Source organism: Glycine max, chromosome 17 (genome assembly GCF_000004515.6).
Source record: "Glycine max cultivar Williams 82 chromosome 17, Glycine_max_v4.0, whole genome shotgun sequence".
NCBI classification, from domain to species: Eukaryota; Viridiplantae; Streptophyta; class Magnoliopsida; order Fabales; family Fabaceae; genus Glycine; species Glycine max.
Window position 1 is genome coordinate 7,257,834 of NC_038253.2, and position 16,535 is coordinate 7,274,368.

Sequence of the window (16,535 nt, forward strand, 5' to 3'; positions counted from 1 at the left end):
TCTAAAATGCAAAGGATAAGAGCTGCATGAGGGGGAAAAATACAAATTTTCAGTGTATCAAATTAACGCATGTGTAATGGCAAAATACAATGAACTCGTGTTTCTCCCATCTTCACTTCTGTCAAAGCATGCCTCAGAATAAAAGCTAATACCTTCTAAACAAAACTGGTCAAATGTGTTCCTACCAATTTACTCTAATCCTGTGATATTAGATGGGAGCTAATTATGGTTGACAAAGCTGAGATAGCATTTTATTTTTGTATAATGTAATTTTCACTTGTATTTTCTGTTCCTAAAAATATTCCTGTAAACATGGTATCATATAATGAGCCATAACCCACAATAACCAGCCATGCTACATGATCGTCTTCTGCATGTTGTGGCATCAACTCCACAATCTTCATCAGTCAAACACCTGTAATTGCTACGAGCATCGGGGATGTGGCAAGCACTCTCAATATGTTGACCTGACTTCAAATTCATAGCAGGACATACTTGCAAAGACATTGCACTGATTCGATTAACTCTTGGTTGCCTCTGCACAGTAAGATAAATATGCATCTTTAAGTGTTTTGTGTGTGTGAGAAACACACAACTTGTCGAAGCCAATTTCCACATATCACTACTAACAAGAAAAGTCTAGTTTTCTTTTCTAAAAAAAAATCTAGAAAATACTAGTATATAAGTGTCTTTCAACATCACATGCAAATGAAAAGGAGGAAATAGAAATAAAAAATGTGTTATTTAGGGAAAATTGTATATAAAGCCCCAAAACATAGACCCATTTACAAAATGGCATCAAGACCTCTAAAATTGTTTAAATTAGCCCCTAAACTATAACAGTTACACTAACAGATCATTAGATCCTTTAATCCACCTGCCATAAAGTTACTAATGGAAGAGTTCAACAATAACAACAATATCTTTATCTCACTAGGTGAGACTAGCAAGGCAATAAGAATCATATGATGTCATTTGACTAGGGTGAAAACTAATCTCAAATACTATTCATTATGAAATCCTTATAATAATTTCCCCCAATAACCTTCTTGGTCTCTATTATGAACCTTCATATAGGATCAAGTCACAGGTCTAAACACTTGAACCAATACTTAACAGATCTCCTCCTAGACTAACAAAGTTCTTTCTGAAAATAATTTCTCATGACAATATTCCAATCAGGTCTGCTCTTTAAAAATACCGCAAAGATATCCCAAATTGAAAAAGATAATAATATCTAACAATTATCCTAATCGATAAAATAAAAAATAAAGAGTACCCAACAGCCACTGGATGGAAGAGTCTAATGATGTAACCGTTATGGTTTAGGGATTGGGACAACTTTTAAGGTTCATAGAGGCGTTTTGAAAATGAGGAAAAGTTTAGGGGATCTATACACACTTTCCATTTATCTATATAAAAAAAATCTACAATCACTACGGTAAATTGCTAAAAATACCTTCACGAAAGTCCAATTAGTTGGAATATAAGCTTCTGGAAGCTCCTCATGCCAAGTGCTTAGTACTGGAAGGGGATGACCTTCGGTGGTAAATACATAATTGTTCTCATGTACAAATGAATCATCAAATAGAAGATATAAATATTTGCACCTGAAGAAAACACAGGATTACTACTCAATCTCAAATCCAATAATTAATTGAGAGATAATTTCCCATTTTTTTAATTTTCTCTGTAATTTATAAGTTTTGCATGATACAAAAGGAAAGAAAAGAAGGTCTCACGTTTCAGCAAGAAAAAAACTATGCTGATGATCTTCCAACTGCATAGTTGTCACATCCTTGATGCTTGCAAACCCACCTTCAACTTTGGTGTATAAATTAAGGGAATTGACTATTGATTCACCGACTTCAATATACCATGGATCTGAAATTAACAAAGGTTGATGTGAAGAAGTGATGTGACTATATCACCATTGGTCAGATACGATTCTCTCTATTTACATTATAGAGATTAAATTTTAAAAAGAATATATTTCACTAATAAAACTGAATAATTGATAGTGTTAAATGTTATGATGTTGTGTTGATAGAAAAGACTAATATAATATCATTTTTATACTAAAATTCTAGGTCAAGTACTATGTAATACAACTTGAACAAGCCAAGCTGCCAGATTATTTGACTATTTGCTAATACATATCTTGTTAAATTTAGAGTTTGAGACCCTTTTTATCATTGAACGAAATATTTACACGTGCACCAATCTTTTTAAGAGTATGCTATTTTAGAAGAAGTGGAACCAAATCTCACAATATCAACAAACTTAAAAAGATAGAAGAACTATCAGACCTTTAGTAGCTTGATATAAGTAGAATGTTGACTCAGCCAATTCAGGACGTAATGGGTAATATTTTTCAGTAGGGTGAAGCATCTGATAATCCAGCAAATACCTTTACATGGATTTATGATTCAATGTGATATGTTATAGTACTGTAAGAACGAAAACCTGATGACAGGTTGATGGTAAAATACAAACCTGTCATCAGAAACTAGCAAAATCAGAAAATACCTCTCTGGTAGCACTCCATAGTTCTTCCACACATGGAAAAACTCCCGGTGAGATGAATTGGCAGCAATAACATCCCCAATAAGAACCTGGTTTACATAAGTCATATATACAAAATTACAAACTCGGAAAGGTATCAAACCTAATTTTAAAGTAGGTAAAATTTCAAAGTCCAGCTACTAGCCTGTAGGCCAGGCCAAAATGCTTGAAGGCTTGTAAGCTGCCAATAAGTTGCTCTTCCTGTCCTCATATCAGCTTCGTGGTACCTGCATTAGCCCAAATAGTCCAGGTTACAACTGTTGATCACATTCTCCCATTAATACCTTATAAGTACTGTATAGATATACTGCTATAGACAGCATAACAAAAAAGCAACGACTTTTGCAGTTAGTGTGATACCAAGGACCATGTCTGAAGTATTTCTGCACGGCAACATAAGCAGAATGAAACATTTTCCAAAAGTCCTCCTTCCCAAAAAGGATATGGGCTTTAAGTAGATATTCATAGAAGGAATCAACACCTAGAATAATCCAGGAAAAAATCCAACATAAGAAACATCAAGGCCAGTCCATCACCATTTGTATGTTTAGATGTAACCAAAAAAATCAAATACTTTCAACAGACAATAAGCATACAGATGATATGTTATGTTATCCAATGAACTGAACTATTAAAATATCCCAGTTCAGACTTCAGAGTCAGAGCTAACCTACCAGCTCCAATTCCTGAAGAATATTCAATCCATTGCCCAGTTGCCACGTCCAGCGTGGTTCCAAATAATTTTAATGAGCTCTGCATACTCCATAGCTTGCGAAGAGCACGTAAAGCTACTGATTCATATATGGGGTCACCAGTCATTTTTGATAAAGCACCCATTTCAAGAATCAGAGAACCTGCACAAAGATAGAAAATTAGAAGCAACCAAACATCATTTTACTATACCCTAGTCTTAAAGCACTAAGCTAGACCTCTCACCACACCCTGAAGTGCTTGTTTCTGTAGTCTCATTCTCCATTACTCCATACTGTGCACAGAATATTTTGCATTGGTTCGGAGTTATATATCATTCTAAAAGAGTACAAAAAAATTAAGGAAAATGCAACAGAGTATAATTTATAAATTTTGTATGCCAAAAAAACTGAAGCAACAAGGTTTAAATATAAAGACTAACATCTTATCATTCAATGTATATATAGGTGGGGGATTCACTTGCTCCAAGAGTAAATCTTGCCAAACTTATTCCATTAAATAACTTTTTGTGAACATTAAATTCCATCAATTCAACCATTGGATTTAAAGTTCTCATTAAGTATATCAAGTCTACAAAATTCTATACAATTTAAAAAACACTTAATACTTTATCAATCAAATTTATTTTTATCTATGATATACTTTTTAAGCTAAAGTAGATGTCGCATATGTATGTATGTATGTATCTATCTCATATGGCATTTAGTTGCAACATGTCATGGTCCTAGCTTGTGATTTGGCACATAACTGTAAATGTTAATTGTTTTTATTCCTTCAAAATCAATGGAAATGAGAAAAGAGAGATATAACCTAATGCTGATTTTTGTACTAATATACTAAGTCTAGGTCGTGTAATTTTGCAGTACACCTATTACAAGCCCAGACTAATAACATTCCTAACATAGTTAGACACTTAGACTCATAATATTCAGTGAAGCTGAAGCTTACTAGGCTCTTATCTTGTTACAAATAAACACATTTAACATGGAAAATAATTCAAAAATAAGAGTCCATAAACAAGATAGCTGAAGAGATAACATAACGAGCATTGCCAAGGAAACACAACATCAAAAGAATAATGACTGGACTGATGCACAATCAGAAGATATGGTTGGACTAGAAGAGACATTGCTAGAAAGATGCATAACAGGAGAGAAAACATCACATGAAATATTCACAGTGGATTCGCAACCATATGCACCCAGCCCAAACTTCAAATTTATCAAAACAGATTTGGAATCTTTAACAACATAACCTCAAACTGAAGTCAGCAAATCCAAAAACTTTGGAAAACATGTACGGAATGGGAAAAACTTGATCTGTCTTGAATGGGCTTGAAAATGGCTCATAACATTTCAATCAACAGCGCTACTACCAGCCCAAAATTTTACAGTCAAACATTGTCATGAACATGGCAAGTAGATGCAGGTATAGGCACAAAGAGAATATGACAATTCATGCAGGAATATAAACAAAAACAAACAGAGCCAAACAGACAGGAAGGGAAACAAATAAGGGCGAAAGGGAATAACCCACACAACACCAGGGCCAAATGGACAGAAACAGAGCCAAAGATTGCCACACACAACAGAGACGAGGTCAAACAGTCCCTTAGAGTGGTGGAACCAACACACCACAATGGGTTGTGGTAGACCAGAATACTGAAGACAAGCTGATCTGTGTGGAGGGAGGAATTTACTGAAAAGGCGGACTGGTGACAGTTTCATGCCAGAACATTGTAGAGGCCAATGGAGAGGGGTGACAAGCATGGATGGGCTGATGAACCTAAAAATTCATAGCCCCCAAACTGGTTAATTTTGAACCCAATGATGGGTTAGCTTGTTGATTTGGCAGTACAGGAGTATTATTACCATATGCATCTTTAAACATTCAAATGCTCACAACCAAATTAAATGAAAATAAATTGTAACGTCTTGACCTCTAAATGAAAAAATTACAGAATGTCAGACTTTGAATGCTCTATGTAGTACCTTTAAGTTAATCCATGCATACGGCAATCCAGTAGGTGTATCGAAAGCTGGTAGAAAGCGTTTCCCTAAATCTTCAGCAAGAGCTAGCAGCTGATTCTTGTAAGCTCCTTGAAACAACTTCTTTGAAGAATCAGATGCAAGTAAATGAGCAGAGACAAGTCCTCCAAGAACTCTTATGTTGCACTGAATGATTACAATCAAGTGATAAGGAAAACGCATCATTGTGCTTCAGAATTCAAATAAATATTTTTCAATATCATTAAGAAGCAAATAAAAGCAACCGCCTTTCCAAATCTTGAGCAATCTGACATCATGTTACTCAAATCTCTAGACTCAATAATTTCAACCAAATCCAATATTTACCTCAAAAAGATTTATGCGTGCATCAACATCAAATGTCAGATTTTCCGAAAGCCAGAGCACTGCCCTCTCGAATTCAGTATTATTTCCCATAATAACAAGACTAAAGGCAAAAGAACAATATGTATCAGTTTCCAGCTCAACAAGATACACAAGATGTGCTCATCACAAAAAGGAACAAATTGAATAGAAACAGTATTACACAAACTAACAGCTCATGTAGTAACAGGACCCATGTACCTGGACAGCGATTCAATAAGTGTGAGGGCAGAACCATTGTAGTCTTGAGGCAAGTGTTCAAGCTGCAATAGTAAACAGTTACTTCCATGGTTCTCTGATTAGTTTTCTTCTGATGTTCTTAAATACAGATATCAATTACCTTCAAATTTCCCAACTCACTTAGAGAGTTGGTGAAAGTTTTAGAGATAGGCTTAAGCTCATCATGCTGCAAGAATATGCCAATCATAACATTGCACACTATTGTACCTTAATAAATAACAAATGATGAATAACAACATCAACTGACCGGAAATGCATGAGTCATATAGTTGTCATATGCGTGGTAAAACCTACAAAACAGGAGTACCATAAACCAACAACATTAATAAGTATATGTTGCCAAATGCCACGGAAGAAAACACTACTAAGCCTACTTCAAAGGTTATGGCAATTCTTACCACCTTCATTGCATCTTCTACATGACTCATAATCAGTATAATTCAAGAATTGAAGTTGCAGAATATATAAAACAAACAATATGTTTATGTTTTATACACCTTGGATTATGCTAAGAAATCCGAAATTTAGATGCACGAGCTAAAAATTGCTGAGAAAGGGATAAATCGAAATCGAAGGAAAATTGAAATGTGAGAGACTTCGAAATTGGAAACAATAATGAACAGCTTTGAAGAAGGTTTAATATTAATTTACGTACATATTGCGAACTTTGTCTCTCATGCGTTTTTTCTTGGCGGCCCATGGGGATTGTGATTCCGAAATGGTGAAGTCGGAGAGTACGAGGAGGAAGAGTAGAAGACATGTTGTGTAATGGCAGCGAGGAGGAAACATGGGATTTTCGATGTTTTGCGGACTTTGGTTTGAAAGAAAAGAAAAGGAGTGGATTATGCTGCTATGCTCTCGCAGTGAACGAGGACCGGATAAGATCTGACTCTGATCAATGCTTCGCAATTTTTTTTCAGTACTCCCGTATTCCGCATGCCTTCTCTTCCAAAATACGACACTTGTGACATCACATGTATAATTAATAATCATTGAATTTTAAATTAATAAACATAATTAAAAAAAATATATTTAAATCAAATATAAATTTTAACTATTTATTCTTTCATCTTAAATCTCAATGAATCTTATCCTCCTATATATACAATTTATTAATTTTGCATTGATTGATTATTTTGTAAGAAATAAATATAAATTTATTAACTTTTAGAAGCTCAAATTCGGCTAATCTAGTCCTAAAATTTTCAATTAATACAAAATTTAATATCAATTCATTAAACTCAGAACTATACTTTAAAATAAATCAAGCTGGAACAAAAAAAAGTAGGTTTATTTTTCTAATATAACTACTTCAATTTTTTTAAAATTGAAAAACATTTCATAAATCAGTTATATTAAAATAATAATAAAATGTAGAAGTCATTCATGGATGATTAAAAAAAACGAAGATGATTTTATTATTTTAATATTATTTTCATGCATGATAGACAGATTATTTTATTGTTTAATATTATTTTCATGGATGATATAAACGTAGGTCCATTAAGTGGACCACGGTCCACAATGGACCAGTTTGGAACAGCACCATCTCAAACGCAGCCCATTAAGCAAATCCTACACACTTAATGTCCATTAACAGAGAGATAAACATAATGTTCCATTTCGAGCAAGAGCCCTTTACAAAATTACAGAGGGGCAATTTTTAGACAATTCAAACCATGCAAGTGCTTGATGCACTAGCTCACAAATATTGTTGACCTTACTTTCATGTAATCTCAAAATTGTTCTACTGCCTAACAGCCTAAGTCTATACTACTAGTATTCTATTCTATACAGTTACAAAATTAGAGTCCATATTGACTTCATTTAGTTTGAGAATCAAATAATTGAAAATAATTTGCTTTCCCAGCTCAAAGTTCAATTGACTCTTTATCATAATTCAATAAAGGACAGGAGTTATCGTCACATTTCTTTCCTTGCTTGTTACCCTTTTTACCGGAGCATTTGCGACAAAGCTTCCCGTTCGTATACAGAAGACTATTCAGGTCAAACTTAAGTTCATTTGGTATCCTTTGGTTTAGATGAATATATGACTTATTTTTGTCTGCAACAGATGGTACCCAACCCATGGTTTTTGCAATCTCAAATATCTGCATAAATATTCAAGTGTTATAAATAGCCCAACAGAGTCAAATGCAGTAAAAAAATGAAATCATGCTTACGTGAGTGTCCACAGGAAAATCATCCTGCTGAAGATTGAACATCAACACACAAGCCACCTATAATCAATAGTGCAATTTAGAGAAACCAGCACAAAGGGGGAATGACATACAGATTTGTGTTCAGTTGAGTTTTAGGATTAGATTATAGAGTGTTACAGATTTTGACACGATGCAATAAAATACAATCATCATTGATGTATTATTCACATAATCAATTATGCAACGAATAACATGAATCATACTTAATCCACTGCAAGGAGAAAACAGCCTACATACAAGTAAAGGAACTGAATGCCAATGTACCACCATGATATCCCAATAACAGAATGGGAAACAGGAAAAGTCTTTCCTTAATTCAATCTGAAAATTGTCCTCCTTCTCATAAAAATTATAATGTCCTATTAACTAATAAGGGAGGATTTTTTCTTATTTCAATAAAATAAGAAATATGATGACAGAAAAGCTTATTATTTTACACCCTTGGACAAGTCCGGAACTGAAAGAGGGAATCCACTATCTTTTACAAGAGAAATCTATAAGCTATATATTGCCCTGACCATTAGTAGCAATCACATAACGTAGAAATCAAGTTTGTACTTCCCTCAATAAACCCATTTTCCAGAAGCATCTCAAATCAATTGAATTCATGGGTGCTGAGAGGCCTCTAGGATTGATTGTCTAAACTGTTTGATGTTATCGAACAAGTCTCAATCTTTCTGCCATTGATTTCATACACTACCTACTGCTAAAACATAGTCACAATGCATGCACCGGAAAAAATAATGTTACTGTGACATACTTGAGCTCCACTAGGTAGAGCCTCTTAAAGTAAGTTAAAAAAATAAAATAGAAAACTAACATCATTGATAAAAGCAAACCACTACAATGAATGTTTTATAATTTTCTCACAGTTGTCATTATCTTGGATAATAGCTGCCTCTGAATGGGAAACAGACAAAGTAGTGAAAGTACCGAATAAGCATTAAAATTGAAAATAGACCAGGTACAGAAATTTGAATGGGAGGGAAACAACAATATGTGCCAGAGGTCAATTTTCACAAGGACTCCAGGAATTAGCTTAGCAGCTACATCAGAAGAATGTCGTTTAAAAAGAATTAAAGACTCTCGGATACTCAGGATAACAACTTTCATAATCTGTGTTATACTGAAAAATGAAAAGGGAAACATGGAAAGTTAAGAAGTAACACAAGAAAGATTTTACACATAGCCAGGCAGGAAACATGAATGCTATCACAAGTGGCTCAATCTACAAAAATATATACAAGATAAAGTCACATATATCACTTAATCCAATTTCCAAGGATGCTATAAAAAGCAATTCTAAGAGCCAAGTCCTTACAAATGAGTGAAATGACAATGACATAAGATACAGATGACTAAAATGGCATGTGATAAACAATCCCAAACAAGCAATATAGTACCATGAGACCAAATCCTCGACAAGGAGGAAAAACCCAAATGCAAGACTATTATTCATCAGTCGCCATATCTTTGGCTTGTTAACTAAGCTGCAAAGTGGGAGCAGCTTACTAGGTCAATTACTGCAATGTGAATAACCAACCAGAAACTGCTCAAGGAAAACAAAAGAAGAGTACTGTTTTGGGACCAATTCCTTTGAAAAGAGACAGCTCAGCCTTAACTTCATCAACGGACAAGTCCCGCAAATACTCCAAACACAATTCACCTCTTCTCTCGCGCAAACAACGCAACACGTTCTTAATGCATGAAGCCTTAGTCGGAGCTAGACCTCCACATCGAATAGAAAATAAAAAACTCCAAACACAATTCACCTCTTACATTTACACACTTTGTCTCAAATAAAATAAAAAATTCTATTTACACTCATTTTTCATTTGCACATACACCATTTTTACTTTTAGGGCCTAGCAAGTAATTTACATATCTTTAATTTGAATTATTATCATTAATTTACATATTTAACTTATTGTTTGGTTACCTACCTTCAGAGAAATATTGTTTTTATGATATGAAAAAAGGCCATACACGACTTAGATAAAAGGTACAACATTTTATTATTATAATTTACTTGGATTCATTCCTTGCGTCATACAACACTGTTACTGTTGTTTCGAAAATCTAAAAAAGGATCAATGGACTGTGATATGGTGTAGCATCACGTGGTGTATTTGGAGAAATAGGAATGATTGCGTTTTCAATAATTTGATGTTTGGTAAAGAGAAGGTTATGCAGGATGTTAAGTTTTTTTGTGGGCATGGCTGAAGAATCTAGATAAGGGGTGGAATTACACCTACATCCAATGGATGTCTGCACATTCTGCTTGTCTGGTGGGATTGAAATAAGTAAACCTGTAATTGCATGCTGGAATGCCATGGTTACTAGCTATTTAAACTCGTTATTCAAGGTTTAAATATAAAGTAACCAATAGCTCAATTGCGCAGGGATATGTTTCTGATACTTTATGTTTATGGGTTTGTGATACCCCCTGTACTCATTTTAATACATGTTTTTGCTGATTTAAAAAAAAACATCAAAAGAAAAATAAATAAAGTGTGCCATTAACCCCCGCACACATGCAAGACTCAAATATATATATATATATAGTATCAGCAAATAAATTAGTAGTTATTTGTTATTTGAGAACACTGAGAGGTTTGAGACTGCAACCAAAACCAGCTACACCACATGCCAGCTATACCATGCGAATCCAATTGAAGGAGGATGAGTAAATAGAATATACAGGGATGTGCAAGCTAGCTTTTTATCTTTCTATTAAATCGTAAAAAATGTTTAAAAAACAATTAAATTAATCTCAACATTTCATTTGATTCAGAATTAAAACCAAAAAAATACAACGAAGATGAGAAATTTACGAGATACTTCAATTGAATTTAACAATGAATACTTTTTTTTTCATTTATTCACAATAAATATATGCTTTTTTAGCCGGAAGAGGAAGATGAGGTTCACATTTGACTATCATCTAAGTTCTGCCAATTGAATCGATAGAAAAATCCCCACAGCCACAACACTAATAAACTAGTGATATTCTTCACTGATTTCGTCTCGTGTTTTAACAATATTTTTAATATAATTATTAAAGTAATATAATTGGATGATACAAAAATAGAATGTCTTTCTTGCTTTATGAGCATATAAGAATTCCTCAAAATTAGTGTATGTTGTCGCGGCTCGACTTTTTTCGCTAGGAATTGATTTCTTTTTTCACCTTTAATTTAATTTAAAAAGGAAAAATAAAAGAAAACTATTATATTTAGAAAAGAAAATTTAAATTTATTTAATTGGAAGAAGTAAGCATATTTGAATATTTTTGAAGAACAATATTAACAATTTTCTTTTCACATTTTACAATAATATATTTTATTTAGCTAGAGATAAAAATATTATATTTAGAAAAGAAAACTTAACTTTATTCAATTGGAAGAAGTAAGATTTGAATATTTTTGGAAAACAAAGTCAACAATTTTCTTTTCACATTTTACAATATATTTTATTTAGAGATGACAATAGATTAAGTGGCATCGCTTGTTATAGGCTTATAAGTTATAACTCATCCATATTAGGTTTAAGTCAGATTAGACTTATTTATTAGATGAATTAGTTTAAAAATATTTTAAAATCTAATTCAATGTCCCTAATTAAAAAAAAATTCTAATTCAATGAAAAAGGTTCAGATATAAAAAATATTATTATTATTAAATTTTTATTATACTTTCTTTGCAGAATTGCATCCTTGTTGGTTCAAAGCATAAGTCCACTAGCCAACATACAAGTTATTAGAATCGTTAATTAATATATTTAAAAGTAGGTTTATTGATCAATTTAAAGATGTTTTTAGAAGGTAAATTTTTAAACAGACTTCTAGACCATGTCAGAATTCTAGAAAGGAAAACCTTAAAAAAGTTGGTATCATAGATTAAATTTGAAAGCTACGTTAAGTTCAAGCCTTATAAGACATTAATTCAACTCATTTTTCATTTTTGATTTTATTTTAGACTATCATAAAATTAATGGAATATTGCTCCAATTCTTTAACATGTAAATTATAATATTTTATTATTTCCACTTCAATATGTATTGAATTTATTTACTTTAAAATTAAAACAAAAGAAACTAAAACTCAAATCGTAAAGCATTAAAATCGTTGACCCTTAATAATATGATCATCATTTCGCCTATTAGTTTTCTAAGAGTGAAGTTTATTTATGCACGCCACAAATTAAACTTGAACTCCTAGCAATTCATCCTCACTTTTTATTCCGTAAGTAAATTCAACATATACTTAATTAATGGTAATTCTATAATTTCTTCCTTCACAAGTGACGAAGCATGTGGTGGCAGGAGTATCTTTTTCTCCAGCTAATAAAAATGGACGAGGGAGCAACCTTGAAGCTTGCTTGGTTGTTATTGTAGGTCACTATATGTTAGGGCTGGAGGGTGAAGTATCCATTCAATCATAAATGGGTGCCAGTGCCACCATATGTTTTGTTTTGCATCAAACAGTTGTACTAATTTTCCAATATATATAAAATAGATACTATTGTAAATAACGATAATTAATATCTCATGTATAGGCATATGTTTTATCATTTTGGGTCCATTTTGGTACTTTATAAATTATATATTACCTTTTGAAGGTAAGTGTGCTTCGACCCTTCTACCTGCAGCGCTGCGTTAAACACTGATATAGAATGATATTAATATATATTACGAGTCATGAAGTAAAACTGATGAGAGATGCAGCATTTTAATTTACGAGTAAGAAATTTCTAACTAGTAACTATAACTAATAAATAATGAGAAAAGCATATATGCACTTAATTTCATATGCTTTATTTCTTTCTTTGTTAACGATGACTCTTACAACTTTACCTCCTTCAAAGCACGCGTATCGTCGTTGACGAATTGCATTTTTGTATAATTTTTCGCATGCATATATATACGTACATGCTAAGAAGAGAAATCTTTTGCTCGTTGTTGTTCATAATTACAAAGATGTGATTGCTAGCTAGAACTAGATGTACAACACATCAAGAACCGGAAAAAAATATCTCAAGGTTGGATAAAGTTATAGATGAATATGTGTGTGTGTGTGTGTGTGTGTGTGTGTGTGTGTGTGTGTGTGTGTGTGTGTGTGTGTGTGTGTGTGTGTGTGTGTGTGTGTGTGTGTGTGTGTGTGTGGAGTCACGGACAAAGAACATTCAAAGCAAGGAGTAGAAGATGTAGAAAATTCAATGGAAAAAGAGTTCTTGTCAAGAGTTTAGACTTTCTGCTCTTGAATCCTGGTTACGTAACGCACACTGGTTTCAATTATACAACCACAAAAGTAACTCGCTCATCTTAATTTAATTTCATCCATGAATTCCTACCAATAATATTGCATCTGTGTATCCATATATTTTCTTTGCCAGACATCATCACTCAGAATCTATAACAAAAGGAAGAAGTAAACAAACTAACTAGTGTAAATTAAAAATGCTATTTCTGGGAAACCCTAGCTAGACCCGGCAAATAGGTGCATCATTAATATTTTACCTATAATATGGATACAGTGACAACAAAGTGTTCCTTGAATCTTCTCGGAACTATGATTGCTCGTACATAAGAAAAACCATTCATTATTACTCGCAACAATCATTAAATAGTATAAATGAATAACAATATTCCGTTCTCCTTATTAGTTTCTACACTAACATCTTTCGCGGGAAAAAAAAGTTGAAGCACATGTATATCGCATCCAAGCCTTAAATTTCGATCTAGACCAAGTTTATCAATCACAAAGAACAGTTGCACACTTAGAAATAGAGAAGCAAGACGGTGGTAAAGCAAACTAACACAATCCTTGAAACTAAAAATTGGTATAAAATTGAAAAGAAAAAAAAAAGGCTACTTAATTAGTTTATAACATGAAATTAATATACTTGTAGCAAAAACAAAACAGAAAATGGATCGGACCGAGACGCTTGATTCCCCAAGAGTGTGAGTAGTTGGGATCCTCGTAGCAAAAGAGCCAAGACCCTTAACTCACAACTCAATATATGTGTGTGTGTGTGTGTGTGTGTAAGTTGCCGAAGCTAGCTAGCTAGATACCAAAGTAGGGTTTTTCTCATGCGCATGAGCGAAGCAGCAGCAACTTTGGATCTTCCTTGGCTGTGTTCTTCGTCGTCTTCTTCTTGGGCTTGTGCTGTAGTGTGGTGTTTGTGATGGTGAAGGTGATGATCATCATCAGAAGCAGCAGCATGAGGAGCAAAAGGTTGGTGGATGATGATGATGATGTTTCTGATAAAGGAATAAGGGATGGGAGCCTTGAGGGGGTAATGATGATGATGGTTATGGACGGTCAGAGAGAAGGGCAGGGAGGGTGAGGGCATGATGATTGCTGTTGGGTGAGGGCGTTGAAAGGTTGAAGAAAAATCCAAGGTAGTTCGTGTCATCCCTCTGAGAAAAGAGAAAGAGGCTACTTAATTGATAGCTCTCTATTCTATTCTCTCTCCTTTTTCTGTTGTTGGAAGATAGAAAAGAAATAAAGAAAAAGAATTATCACGAAAACCGTGCTGCCAACTTTTTTATGCCCTCCAGCTCTTGTTCGCGAGGAAAAGGAAACATGACCCCATTTCATTTTTATTTTTGGCTGTGTTGAATAAAAAGTCAGAAATTAATATTTGAAAGTATGAAAATTTATTTAAGGAATAATTTCTCTTTAATATATTTTTGATACACATAAACTTTCCACATCAAAACCCTAGTTATACACTTAAGAATTATAATGATCTCTTAATCATTCATTCTGACCATTTCATTTTCCATTGAGAAATTATCACCTGCCACTATTGTTGCTGTCCAGAGTGTGACATCCAATCAGATATAAGTGAACATGTGGGATGGGGTCAATTTTGTTGAACAAAATTACTAGCCTAATTGCAAAATATTGTGCTGTTCAGAAAAGGTGCAGAATGATTGGGTCCAAGTAATATTATTATTCCTATGGATATAGTTGTGCTTGTCTAGACAGGTAGCGGAATTAGTGAAATCTGTTTCACATTTAATTAATTGGGGGTTTAAGATTCTTTATATGATGGGCAATTATTATATTGAAAAACAGTAAAAGGCTGTTTATGACTGTATATGAAGTGGATGAATATTGAAATATGCTTATATGTGCTTTATAGGGTTTAGTTAAAGATGGAATTTGGCAGAACAGAGAGACATATATACCCATGGGAATAAAGAATGACAAAGTCATCAAAAGAACTGACTATGGCAGAGTTAGCTAGAGAGAATATAAGTGTAAAAAAAATGTTAAGAGGAGGAAGCTAGACACATAGTAATAAGAACAAGCTAAGATAGAAATAGAATATGTGGCCTTCTGAAGGTAATGGTAGCCCTGCTGCAAAAGCGAACTTATGGGGACAAAAATGTTAGTTACTGTACACATAACGCAATAATGTTCCCGGAGCATTATGAGAGGCTTGAAAGCAATAATTCATTGTTTACAGAGATAGAGAAAAAAGATTCCCAGATAAGCATATTTTGAATGTTTGTCCAGTACCATATACCTGGTCTGATGATACTTCTTGATTCTCGCACTACTCAACAGTCTGATATATATGTGTGTAAAACATCTTTTGCATAATTCTTTTTGTTTTTATATTGCCCTTCCTTTCTTGCTTTTCAACATTTTTGCCGCACGCCCCCAACGCTTACTTTTTCTAGCTAGCTAGCTAAAAAAATATGTTTGAAGTAAAAATACTTTTTGTAAAAAAATCAAGATTCATATTTATTTATTTATTTTGTTTTTGTCCGTTATATTACATTAAAACACGCGCGCATCATAAGTAATTTCATTTGCAAATCAATCATACACTTAATCTAACAAAAAATTCCTCCTCTGTATTACCTCAAAACCTATATTTACTATCTAATTTTCTTTTATGGGTCCCATTTTCACAAAATTGGCCAAATAAGAACAATTAAGATAATTTATCTCCGTTGGTCTTATTCTAGAATCTTAATAACTAATTTCTTTATTTTTCCACTCCAATGTTGATTGTGAATTGGCTTGAAGAGGAGGGTCTTGCGGTTCTATGAAGTCTTGTGTGTTTGTTTGCTTGCTGTTTTGAGCATATACAGAGGACAAAAGTAGTTTTGGAAAATAACCTATCTAAACCCTTCGCTTATGACTTTATGTTTGACTCAGATAAAGTCACGCATTAGCCAGCCTTTTCTTCCACTTTCTCCTCTCATGAATGGAGGAAAATGTGGCAACCAAATTAGTTTGATGGAAAAGTGAAACTCTCGAATAAAAGTGGAATTCTTTTTCAGAGATTCAAATCTTTTTGGCACAAAACATAGTCTGAGCCCAAAGATATAAAGGGCACAGTGCGCCATGTGTCCCTTTGTCCACCTAATGTTTTTAAACCCGAGA

The 16,535-nt window shown here is 33.4% G+C and overlaps 3 protein-coding genes across 3 annotated transcripts; all 3 read right to left on the bottom strand.

Moving 5' to 3' along the window:
* Positions 1-40: 40 nt before the first annotated feature.
* Positions 41-6,854, bottom strand: LOC100793674 (alpha-mannosidase I MNS5). The gene is made up of 15 exons (XM_003549592.5): positions 6,562-6,854; positions 6,154-6,196; positions 6,007-6,072; positions 5,868-5,929; positions 5,631-5,730; positions 5,268-5,450; positions 3,502-3,550; positions 3,240-3,419; positions 2,926-3,046; positions 2,711-2,792; positions 2,530-2,615; positions 2,310-2,410; positions 1,743-1,884; positions 1,460-1,610; positions 41-537 (listed from the first exon to the last, which is right to left on the bottom strand). The coding sequence occupies exons 1-15, from the start codon at positions 6,693-6,695 to the stop codon at positions 319-321; spliced, it is 1,719 nt and encodes a 572-aa protein (XP_003549640.1). The 5' UTR covers positions 6,696-6,854; the 3' UTR covers positions 41-318.
* Positions 6,855-7,518: 664 nt separating this feature from the next.
* LOC100793690 (putative DNA glycosylase At3g47830) lies at positions 7,519-10,462 on the bottom strand. The gene is made up of 4 exons (XM_014769499.2): positions 10,438-10,462; positions 9,706-9,902; positions 8,090-8,146; positions 7,519-8,017 (listed from the first exon to the last, which is right to left on the bottom strand). The coding sequence occupies exons 1-4, from the start codon at positions 10,460-10,462 to the stop codon at positions 7,778-7,780; spliced, it is 519 nt and encodes a 172-aa protein (XP_014624985.2). The 3' UTR covers positions 7,519-7,777.
* Positions 10,463-13,839: 3,377 nt separating this feature from the next.
* Positions 13,840-14,641, bottom strand: LOC100794197 (uncharacterized). The gene has a single exon (XM_003549593.5). It carries the CDS (start codon positions 14,542-14,544, stop codon positions 14,185-14,187), a length of 360 nt encoding a protein of 119 aa, XP_003549641.1. The 5' UTR covers positions 14,545-14,641; the 3' UTR covers positions 13,840-14,184.
* Positions 14,642-16,535: the final 1,894 nt, after the last annotated feature.